Here is a 12,500-nt window from a genome sequence, read left to right as displayed (position 1 = left end):
GTTTCTTATCAGTTACGTCATTTGCTGCAGTGCAACTGTTTCTCGTCCAATGGAAACCATTGTAGGAACAAAAACTAGTGTCCAGACTCATTGGCGAAAAAATGCGCGGAAACTGCTTACGATCTTTCTTACGAACTTTCATCTCGCGAACGAAATGGTGTGTTTTCTTCAATGTTCAGGAAAATAAGCAGTCAATTTCTTCGGCTTTTATGTTTTTGAGGATGTTAAGGAGCTGCTTTATCAGTAATATCAGATATTTCTTCTGTTTTTTGCGGAAAATATCGAATTATGCGGAAGATGCGGATTTCAGTGAATTATGCGGATCCGCATCGCCGCATCCTGTCAGATGCCATGTATATAATTAAATTAGATAAAAACGTGTATTATATACAAGATATATTTAATTTAATAAAAAAAGAATAATTTATCTGAATAACAGCTTTCCATCTTTTTGGATAAATTCAACATCTTGTTCACTAAGAACCAGTGCATAAATACTCAAAGGAGTTGCTGTACCACCTCATAATTTACAATGAAAAGTTAGTTTTACTGTACTGTCTTTTAAATCAGATCTTTGTTTTGTCAAATCGAAATAAATGAATTGATACAATGACAGAAAAATGTCTCTATTTAAAAGTGTACCTTGAGAATATTCATTATTTGCATGAACATATTTCAAAATATCACGATAAACTCTTGTTAAATCATTATCTGTCTCATAATGACGATTTGGATATTCAATTTCCATTTGCAAGTTTTAACCAACAATTAGTTAATATTCTCGGGTTAGTCGAAACTGAAAATGTATCATATAAAAAAAATTGATTTGCTGTTTAATTGTTCATCAATACTCGAATCATTTATTATGAATACAAAAACGTGTCTAGGTTTTGTTTCTCCTGAATTAATAACGAAATTTCCATTACCGTTTTGTATCGAATTACTTCTAGTTACTGTTTCTTTCAAATAACTCCTTTTTTTTTGGTTTAAGGTAAGACTAGCATATAAAATTTCTCCTTCAGAATTGAATGTTACTTGAGGTACAATTAATTGCATTTTTGTAAAAATAACCCGACAATAATATCAGCAGCTTGCTAAATAACTTGATTGTCAGAAGCTAAATCAAAAAGGATTTCTACTCTTGTTTGTGGTAACAATTTATCTTCAAATGTTTCAAAAAAGCTGTACCTATTCAAGGGTAATTTACAATTAACAACTGCTGAAGCTCCTAACAGCGTTTTTCTTTGATGAAATCCTTTGTTGTAATCATCTTGAGCAGTTCTTTCTTCAGCTGCTCTTGATGTGTCTAAATAATAAAATTCGTTTGTGGCTGTAGTTTCAGCATAAGAATAATTATTGGTATATTCAAGCAAATTTTTGATGTGAACACTGTGATTTACATAATTACGATCATTTACTTTTTTATCACCAACTTTCACTGGAATGTTTTTTATCAAACTATGAATACCATTTACAATACCATTGTGATCAACAATATCAGTACCATCCATTTTCTGTACTTTAAAGCTCATTGCTATTCTTCCATTATATCAATCTGAAGGAGATGCTGAATTTGTATTATCAAGAACAAACTGATGGTTTTGCTTTTTTTGACTAGCATTATTAGCAGGATTTGCTGTTACTAAAGGTGTTTCCAATTCATAAAAATATCTTCTATGCATTCAACATATTTTGGGTTTCTAAACATTTATACTAATACATTATTTTTGTTTTTTTTTTTCAGTCTACTGCTAGCCATTAATCTATTCATTCTTTCTGCTATTTCAAAATCTGTTAGTTGTTGTGACTATTTTGGTTTATAATTTGTTGGAATTGATTGAATTTCAGGCTGAACCTCAATTGGTGTAATGCTATCTTCCATTGAAAAAGTAACTTTTTTCTTCGGTTCAACAGGCGTCATTTGCTTATTTTTGCCTTTTAAAATACCAACTATCCTATTGCCAGCCCAATTTCCAGCAAAGTCTGCTGTTTTTTCAGCTCCTTTTGTTAAAGCAGTTTCAGGTAGCTTTTTACCAGTCTTTGCAGCTACTTCCTTTGTTGTTTTGTGAATAATTTGTTTGCCAAGTTACTAAATATTCCTTCACCATAGATATGTTTTTTAATAAAACGACCTGATTCTGGATCATATCTCATTTTGAATTCGTTTTTGTTCATATATATTAATGAGTTATATATTATTATTCACTTTTCAATATTAATGTCATAAACCAATAATTGTTAATATCATTTAATACAACATATCGTCCAATATTATCTTTCACTGTAATACGAATTTGGTTTATTATTTTTGTATTCACAGGTGAAAACAAAGCTCTTTTTAGCTCAAAATTAAAAAGAATGGCTTCTCGTCAAATTATCAGTTGGAATTAAAGCTAATGTATCAGATCTTTTACCATCAGTCAAACTACTATCAATTAAAATACAACCTATTTCTAAGGCATCAATACTATTGGTTATACATGTGTATATTCTTTATCTGGATTGGCGAAAAGCAACAACTATCCCCATTCATGTCGAGTTGAGTGCTACAGAAGTTGTTTGTACGTTAGTCACCATTGGTTTAGTCCTAGACATTAGTCTCAGTATAAAAGGTCTAGTAAAGTACAAAGTATCACTCTGTGAGCTCTATAGTTAACTGTAAGGAGTACCTTTACTGTTTACGAATTTTATTCCCACCCTCCAGGTCCCTTCAGAGGTTTTGTTAAGGTCAAGTTTAATAAATTCGGGTTCAACTCGAGCTCGGTACACGCTTCGGTTAAATCTCGCAGCAACTTCCCAAGCTTCCGTGTTTTTCATGCTATGTGTTTCATGCTTGTAGTGCTGGGGAGATAAGGAGGCTTGAGCTATTGTTACCGCCTATACTCTTTCCATTATAGCACGATGCTGGCCGGAGGTTTAGCTCATACTGCCGTGGAGAGTTAGGCTTGTATCTCATTATTTGGCTTTTACCGACATTATTTGACTTTTTGTCCGCCCCGGCGCGGTTCGCCTCTTGCATCAGGGAGATAAGTTCAGGCTTTCAGTCACGCTACGGAATTCGTCTATCATGCCAATCGTGGAGCGGTGTCCCCCCCTTTATGCCAACATTGTCTTTTGCATTTTGTTATTGTAGTGTGTCTTAACTATAAATACCCACGGGAACTGCGACATTAATTTGATTGATATTATCCTTCTTCTATCTTTGTTAACTTGTGGTACATGTAAAACTTTATTTATTTGATCAAATGTCTTACAAACACGGTTTATTATATCTCTTGATATTGTTAATTTATTTTTGAGTTCTATGTACATTCTGAATATGGTATTCCTGATATAAATACTTTTGTTTTTTTTTAATACATATTTTCATAAAAATCTATGTAATTATTTTTATAAAATTCATAATATTTATTTACCACATATAATACAAATCATTTGATAATCTATTTCAGATATTTCTTGTCCACAACAATGTGTTTTTTGATTATTTTTATTGTTTATTTCTTGTATTTTTACACCACAAAAAGGACAATTTTTTGTTATGTAATTTTTCACAAATCATTATATAATATAAACATGCAGAAAAACATTTTTTTAAAACTTAATAAAATGTATAATCATTATGACTATTTATATACCAAGCTGGTTTCAATATTTCTTTTGTACAGCTTTTAATGACATTGATTGGTACAACGAATTTTAGATAAAGATTATAATTTTGAATTAGATAATTATGATCATGATTACATTTTATTTGAATATTATTTTGTATATCATTAATAAAAACAAATGATATAATTATAAAGAAAACAAAGGAAAATGTTTAGTATAATTTTATTATTTAGCATTTGCTTTTTGTATTATTTTTAAAAAATATTTTAGTGGTAAATATCGAAAAAGTGATAAAGCGGAAAAAATGGCTTCGTACCCCCAGCTACTATACTACTCTAATATACATTAAAAGGATCAACTCACAAAGGTCTCTGATCAAAGGGTTTTGGCTTTATAATTTGGTCATTGGGTGCCCTAGAATTGTTACTGCTGCAATGTTGTTCTTGTTTGAAGAGAAAACTCATAACAATGCCTACAGTATACTTAAACAAGTTTGTCAATAAGTAATATTTTTTTTCTGACTTTTACTGCAACAATAATGACACTGCCAAACCAAGAGACCAACCTTCGCGATGCCTTCCTTGAATAAACCATCTGTGATTGTGACATTAATCTTCTCTTTGCTTCTTGACAACACATAACCAGGTGCTAGTGTAATAGTCACACAATCCTAAAAACAAAAAATGGATCATACGGAAGGTCATATATAAGTGCACTAGTCTGACTTGTAAACAGTCTACATCAGATATCAATATAACAGTATTAAACTGAAGTTATTTTATTTGCCTCATAATCCAAGTTTTAAATGCATAAGTCGGCACTTTGACAAAAAAGTATACATTTATAGTCACACTTTGCCTTGTGCTTTTAAAAACAACTTTGATTCCCAGGAGTCAATGATTTGGTTAATGTCCAAATATGACTGCATGTTCAATACATTGTGACTTAGAAATGCCAAGATCACTTTGCCGTGTTCATTCATTAATTATAAAGTTTTTAACTGTTGTGTTCTTCAGTGACCCTCCAAAACCCTCATGGGGAGGAGTCACTGAACATGAAAAAACATCCAGTTTCATTGGACAAGAACAGAATGTGATATTTACATTTTTATTAGCATCCTCCAATGAACTTCTTTGTTTTGCACTGTACACTTGTTTCCACCTTAAACATCTACTTCATGTAGAAATAAAATGTATAACAATTATGGGCCATAATGTTCTATATTAGACATAATTTTAGGTTATTGTGATATGGTTTAAATAAAATTATACTACTCCAATAAATTTGCTCCCTGCAACTACTATAAACTGGCACCCTCGAGGGACAACTGAAAAAAGTTCCAGTTATTATTATTACTGATAATGAATGTGGTTTGCATGTGATTTCATGGTGGCCTGATGTTAGTTGGCAAGAACAATGAGAACTAAATTTTATTATTATGCAAGATCGGCGAAAAGATATTGTATAATTAATTGTATTGCCAACCAACATGGTCGCCTCGTCAAGTGGGTGAAGTGTTGAGGACAAATGACAGAAATGAAAAACGGAAAAATGAATAATAATGCTTAGCCTAATTTAAAGTGTGCATAATTTCTAGATTGTGTGACTCTGTAAAAAAATTGCTGTGCAGCAAATGAGAATAAAAATTACTGTTAACTGCAGTACTTCTTTAACAGCAAAGCATCCAGCATGTTAAAACGCAGAAAGGTAACAGAAACTATATACATTAAACTTGAGAAACGTTTTTCGCACACAAACAAAAAAAAGACAAGGACTATATTTGGCTGTTTGTCAAAGTTTTTTAGAGAATTCTGTAACTTGACATGCTTTGAAACACCTGAGGAATTGGAAATAATTTGCTTCAGAGTGTGATTCAAATTCATTTTGTCCAGATGGTAATTCTCATCTGTCTGGAAAGTTGAGACATTGGCCTTTTTTCTATGTAGCTATACTGAGCTCTGCATAATATTATACAATACATGCAACCTTTAAAGTGGTACTATGACGAAAATCGCATCTTTCCTATCTAAGCCATTTTGAAACATAAACAAGTAGTCTGCGTGAGGAGAAAAATGCTGTTTACTTTTTTCAAATATCTATTTTCGTTCCAGAGATATTCGAGTTTTTAAAATATGCAAATTAGCCAAGTGATGACGTCATACTCTCAACCAAATTTTGTTCAAATATGATGAAAAGGGATATCTTAGCCAATTTGTATCAGAAATTTTTGATTTTTTGCCGTAAGATTCTACTAAATGTTCTCCACAATATGAGCTTAACAGTTCTGTTACCATGGCATCATACTGGGTTCCAGACCTCCCCTATATTAAAAGCTTTTCTGGCCACCTTTGGCATTCCATTTTGATATTTGCTATTACAGCACTTCATACGCATGATCCAGCAAGCAGATAAATATGTTAGCTCGAGTTTGTGGCCTTGTTTAACATTTTCAAGCTGAAAATCACTAACATATTGAAATAAAGTGGGTGGGGACTGGAAAAGTGTGAGTTGCCATGGGAACAGACTTTTTTATAGCCATAGGTGTGTTTCCTGTAGAACTATTAGACTACCAAGTTTGAATGGTCTGCGCTGCAAATTGACCAAGGTAGCTCTATTTATATACTCAAGATAATATTGGGTTGAATGTATGACGTCATCAGTCATCTCATTTGCATATTTTACCCATTTTTCAAACTTAAATATCTCCGGAACTAATGAAGATATTTGCAAACGGTAAATGGCGTTTTTGTTCTTTTATGGAATTCTATGTGATACTCTCAAAAAATCAAGGGGTAAAAATTTGATCATAGTACCACTTTAATACATCAAGAATTACAATTAACATGAAAATGAAACCTTGGCAAAAAGTTGTTGAGTGTACATATTATCACTGTGAGGTCTTCTGTTTAAGGCAGGTACAAAGTTGGACCGAATCAACTCAGATTGCTCACCTCGGATATACGCAAAAAAAAAGATAATTATGAGGCCTCGAGAAATCACCCTAGCCCCAATCTTGAAGCTAACCTTGGTGAAATTGGTCCAAACGTTGAATAGTTTTGGCTTACAAAACCGTGTTTCACTTGATTCAAGTTGATCCAGTCTGACTTTTGTACCTGCCCCTTTTGTCTGTCCATGTGTCAAAACACATGCACTCTTAAACTACTTTATCATTCGATGTATTTTTTCCTTCCTTTTCATTGGCCAATCCAATCACATGAGCTGTAAATAACTGCCTAAAAATAAGTGTTTTGCTGCAAATAATACTGTCAACCCTATGCAAAAATGGCTGCCTTCATATTATTCTTTTGTTCATATTCAAAATAGCCCAACTAACCTCGTTCGGGATAACAAATTCTTTCAATTTTTTGTCTCAAAAACGAAGTTACCGGTAGTTGGGCTATATTGAATATGAACAAAAGAATAATTTAAAGGCAGCCATTTTTGCATAGTGTCTATATTCTGCTCATACCATGCTCTTGTGTGAAAATGGCAGTTCGCTTTTCCTGAACTTTCAGAAAGTGATTTAATTGTTGGGAATTGTGAAAAACAAACTCAGTCATCGAATGATAAAACAATTATATTGAACTCGGTTATCACAAAATATCATATTTGTCAGTGTCTCGCAGATCGATATTATTTGCCTCAGCCTAACTTCGGCAAATAACAGACCTGCTTGCCACTGACAAATCATGATATTTTGCTCAACCTCCCTCAATAACTGCATGTTAAGTAGCTTCCAGACACTTGTTAATCAATTAAATTAAAGAAAAATAAATTATTAAAAAGGAATCAATTACCGTGCTTTTGATGACTCACTGAAACTGACATTAAATTTGCTGGGAGTTGATCTAAACAGAAAACAGACGTATGTGTAAGATCACATTCTACTTGACGTACAAAACTCTGAGCAAATTTCTTGTGTCATGTTATTCCAACATGAAGCAATTACACGTACATTGTATATGAAGATCTTTAAAGCTTTGATCGTCAACAATTTCTCATACATGACTGATAATAGTCCAGCTTGTACACATACTTCAACAGTTGACATCATTAAATTTGTCAGTTGAATGCACACATAAAAGAACGTTTGACTACCAAATAAATTAAGTATATAATAAACTTGTTTCCGGTAATGATCGCTTTTAGAAATGTTTTGATTTTGTAAAGAATATCTTCAGAAACCTTCAGCAATACAGTGTGTGGGTAGATATATTGCACTGAGGTGTTTAGAGCCCCCTTAACTGTAGCATGCTGAAGGTGTGTGTGATCCATAAAAGGTGCTAATGGGCCCTATTGTAACAATATTATAAAAAGTTATTTCTGGTAATAGACCATTTTACAGTTGTGTGCTTAATTTCCTGGGCTTTGAATGCAAGCGAGGCTGGAGTTGACTTTGATTTGATGGAACCCACATGCTTTTCTTATGTAAATTCCTACTAATCAGCATGAGAACAACATCACTGATATAAGAAAAGCAGTGAGGTTTCTATCAAAGCAAGGTCAACTCTGTCAACTCCAGACTCACTTTCATTCAAAGGCCAGGTCAGCACACAACTGTAAAATGGTCTATTGAAGGTCCTATGATTCAACTAAGCTTAAACTATTTCTACCTCAATTGCTATTAAAGACCTGTAATAGTTTCAAATAATTTTTAAAGTCCGGAAAAAACGCAAACAAAAATGCTGATTAAGTTAATTAGGGACTTTAAGATCTACGACGCCGACGTCGACGAAAACGTCACCTCAAAATATAACGTTGCACTATCGTAAGTTTCTCGCGGTTTGGCCACCTCGTTCGCGTCTTACAATGCGACCGAAGTATCCTAAAAATAAATTGGTACGAGCGGTTTCAGAGCAAAAATAGAGAACGAAAGATTCACATTTGAACGCTCACGTTGTCGTCAAAACCTCAAATTTGGTGATTTCACGTCGTTGTTGTGCAGAGAACCGCACGTTTATGTGCTCAAATGCGTGCCGCACGTGCAGCACGATTATTTTTCCTCTTTTAACCAATGATATTGTTGTTTCGTGGCGTTCTCGTCGACCCACCGCGTCGTAGATCTTAAAGTTATTGCATTTGGACGCAGAATACCGGTAGAACATTAGGAACAATGATATCACCGATGATCACCGATATCATTTCGTCCAGGGATATAAATATATCTAGTTTCAATACTCACTTGGGTCTTCGGTTGTCGGTTGACGCGCGATTATTGCTCTCTCGCTGAACAGCAGTCTGGGCTCGCCTTTCCCGTGCATCGTTTCCAACATGGCCATAAATCCAAGCTGGTCTCTTGAACGGTGGTCGTGTCCCATTGATACAAATCGTTTCCAAAAGAGCATCGCTCATAGTGGCACTTGCTCCTTATCGGTCAATCAAACTTATTATTTTCCATAACTGGAGCTTTTCCTTAGTGACTGAACAGCGATAGCTAAACGTCTGCAAATACTTCGCGGTTAATCAAACATCGATCGATCGGCGCGACTTCTGATGTTTCTCTCATAAGCCATTTAATTTGTTGGAAACTTATGAATCATTGAGTGCCCTGGTTCCATTTTGCTCAACCAAAATCGACGTTCTTTGCCAAAGCGGCAAAATGCAAGCAAACGAAGATCAGATACAGCTGTTACATGCATTTAATTAATAGCATAAGCACACCGACAACTGCAAGTACAAATAGAAATGTTGTTGCCCTGTGGATTGGCTTTGTAACCATGACCACGTTTTAAACAAGCCAAACTACAGTTTTCCGAAGAAAAATATCAAAATTTGGAAATCCGTGAAATTAAAGCAACAGGATGTCTCTTCTGAAGTGTTAGTCACTGCAAATTGATGTTAAATGTTATTTTACCTAACAAATAAATGGAAATCAGGGAAAAATGATAAATGTAGTGACCGAGCTCCTGGAGGGGGACTGGAGACTAGATTTTTGTACCACCCCACCGTAAAAAAATTTCCTACATTTCACTACATGTAAAATTATTGAGCATTTTCCCGTGACTTGCATTTATTTGTTGGGTAAAATTAAGTTTTACATCAATGGCAGTGACTAACACTTTAGAAGAGACATCCTGTTGCTTTAATTTCACAGATTTCAAAATCTTAAACTTTTTCTGCAGAAAAATGTACGACGTTGTAAGCTTAAGGACGTTCGCGCGAAATTCTTCCCACATTGAAATTTGTTTCATTTCTCTCCTGAAAATAGGTCATAAATGACTTATTCCAAAAACGAAAAAAAAATGGGGGTTACCGACTTTGTTTCGGAGAAAAAGGCAAGGAAAAAATGCCCTAATTTCGATAGATGAGGTGGGTCATTATAACGTCAAAAATCATAAAAATGATACATGTATGTTACAGTGGAAGTTTTTGTGCATAGAAATATAGGAGTGGGTTTTTTAGATAATTGCTTGCCACTGGGGATGTCGTAAACAGTAGGGTGATCATTAGTTATCCTCAACGAGCACATTCGCAAGCGCTACCCGCCAAAGCGGACCTCAGGACACAATGAAATTTTTTTTTTAAAACTTCTTACAATGTGATTTTGCAGATTGTAGGAAGAGCAAGTGATTCGTGTCTTAAAAAATAGGGGTCACCGATGATCTAAACGAGTTAAATCGATGTTGCGAGGCTCTTGGAAAATATTTTGCGTGACCAGTCGGGGAAGGACTGGAACCCAAGACAGGATCGATCGAGTCAATCAAGTCAAGTCAAGTCAATTTTATAATTCCTTTGAAAATGGCGTACATGTACTAACCATATTTTTTTCAAACTTGCCACAACTGATATTCATACACAGGACATTAAAAAAATTCAATAAAAAGTGTTTTTTACCGAATTACGCGAGGAGAGTTTATACATATACATATACTTTATTTATGCTCGAAAATTACAGAGTAGCTGTAGAGCTAATGTATTCGAAGCTAGATCAACCGGAAAATTGTTATGTAGCAAAAGCTATTGAATATTACTGAAAACTTGAACCTACTTGTTTGTCCGGGCTATGATCTTTAAATAAAGTGATTTAAAATTGCTCAATCTTGCAAAGGATTAATGTTAGGAAATTGGACCGCTACAGTCATCACCAGGGCCGTAGCCAGTATAAGGCAAACCGAGGCACTTGCCTCGGTCATTGTTTCGTGAAATTTTAAAATAATGCGTGATTCCAGAGTTGTCTTTAATATGTAATATGCATCGTAAACACTTAAAATACTTCCGAAGATAATTTAACCACGGACATTGCCTCAGTCATATTTTTTTTCTGGCTACGGCCCTAATCACCTTGCACTCAGTGTGACTCCAAATGCAGTTTCACGTCATTTACATGTAAATACTACAACTTCTAATATCCAACTTTTTTTCTTCTTAAAATATGTTTTCCGTGTACCTAGTACGAGTAAATAAAACCATTAAAAATGGGGGGTCACCGTGCTCGTTTCTTCGCGACACGATGATACATTAATGGATGGCAAAGGGGCAATTTTGGCGTCTAAATTATCATTTTCCCCGAAAGGACTAGGGCGAGATCCAAAACAACACCTTCTTAACCGAGAAAAGTTATCATGATTGCACTTAAAAGCTCTTGAATAGCAAAAGCAGCCTTTTTGCCTCTCTCAGATGGCTGGCGAGAAGCGTCGCTATCTCCGAAATCGCAATGTTATGCGCAGTATGAGATGCGCGGTGCAAAACAAGGGAATCACCTTAAACTCACACAGAAATAATTAATACAAATTAGTGCTTAAAATATAAAATCAAGAGATTGCGAAGAAAAAGAAATTTTACACTTGTAGGTTCACTGTGCAGAGTTTGGGACACCTTGATGAAAGGTTTTTGTAAACAAAAAACTTTCTCGAGCATAGCAACGAAGTTTCAAGTGGGCGTTATCTTTGTTTGGTTAGTGTTTTGTGTCATATCATATCTCTCCATTGCCGTCTTCCTCATCTTTGGCAGTGTGGCTTTTGTGAAATATAATTTCTGGCTATTTCCTCATAGGTCCGCACTATTCAAGTGGATTAGGAGGAGAAAAAAATTCTGCTCTATTTTCATGAAAGTAAAGAAAAAGAACTTCATTTTGAACTAAGAAGTTCGTAACGTAATAAAAACATTTTAAAAAGCCAACCCTATTAAATTTACGCAACGTCGCTGACTAAAACTAACCGTCCTCGAGTTTTCAAAACTTTCAACCACTACTCGATTAGCGACCTTTTCCAGCCTCCCAGTCCTTTCTCTTTAAAGTATCATGATGAATTGGAAATAAATGTGCCATTCTTTGGCCGACCTGGAAATTTTTCGCCGGTGTTTTTGTCGACATTTGTTTGTTTGTTTGTTTTTTCAGGCGCCCTCGACCACGGGCCCAGTAGTGCAATGATTCAGTGCAATGGCCAAAGGACATTAAAACGATACCTAAACAGGGTGGTGTGCAATACCCTGCCGGGTAACACCTGAGGGAGGGTACACCACTACGCCAACATCGCCCAGGAAGGGTCCCCGCCCGAAGGGGGTACCTGAGCAGTCAGGGTGAGCAAGGACACAATAGGTCCCCCGCATCAAATAACTATTTTGTTTATTTGCAAATTAGCCCTTTTTGCCACGTTCAAGGTTAAATATTCTTTTGAATTTTCAGTTTATGAACGAGGCAACAAGGGTTAATTTGCAAGAAAACAAACAAACACTGAAATGGCAGCAATTATAACCAGAAAATCAATTGAGACAATTTTTTATTTTTAAAAGTTCCGTTCAAAAACTGATCACTCAAGTTTGCAAATCGGCCCACAAAAACTTCTAAGAAAAGACAAGGAACAGCAACGACTGACAGGTTCATAGAAGTTTATTAAAAACAACTGGAGCAACATGTTGCTAAGACTAAAGATTGAACATGAAAAAATAAA

The 12,500-nt window shown here is 34.8% G+C and overlaps 2 protein-coding genes across 5 annotated transcripts in view; both read right to left on the bottom strand.

Annotated features, from left to right (window-relative positions):
- Positions 1 to 9,312, bottom strand: part of LOC138049566 (flagellum-associated coiled-coil domain-containing protein 1-like) — a 49,167-nt gene extending 39,855 nt beyond the window's left edge. For 2 of the 4 annotated variants that reach the window (XM_068895906.1, XM_068895908.1), the window contains exons 1-4: positions 8,795 to 9,312; positions 7,410 to 7,460; positions 4,716 to 4,782; positions 4,178 to 4,282 (exon numbers count right to left, since the gene is read on the bottom strand). In XM_068895906.1, coding sequence (XP_068752007.1) covers positions 4,178 to 4,282; positions 4,716 to 4,782; positions 7,410 to 7,460; positions 8,795 to 8,964 — 393 coding nt within the window. In that variant the 5' untranslated portion in view covers positions 8,965 to 9,312. Of the gene's footprint in view, positions 1 to 4,177; positions 4,283 to 4,715; positions 4,786 to 7,409; positions 7,461 to 8,794 lie in introns of all 4 variants that reach the window. The other 2 variants (XM_068895905.1, XM_068895907.1) reach the window with 1 other exon arrangement.
- Positions 9,313 to 12,426: 3,114 nt separating this feature from the next.
- LOC138048825 (uncharacterized) overlaps positions 12,427 to 12,500 on the bottom strand; it is a 40,572-nt gene continuing 40,498 nt past the window's right edge. The window contains exon 14 of the mRNA XM_068894944.1: positions 12,427 to 12,500. This exon is cut by the window's right edge and continues 106 nt beyond it. Coding sequence (XP_068751045.1) covers positions 12,443 to 12,500 — 58 coding nt within the window. The 3' untranslated portion in view covers positions 12,427 to 12,442.

This window comes from Montipora capricornis, chromosome 5 (assembly GCF_036669925.1).
Source record: "Montipora capricornis isolate CH-2021 chromosome 5, ASM3666992v2, whole genome shotgun sequence".
Lineage (NCBI taxonomy): Eukaryota > Metazoa > Cnidaria > Anthozoa > Scleractinia > Acroporidae > Montipora > Montipora capricornis.
The sequence above is the reverse complement of the archived record's forward strand: the minus strand, read 5'-3'. Positions and strand labels throughout refer to the sequence as shown.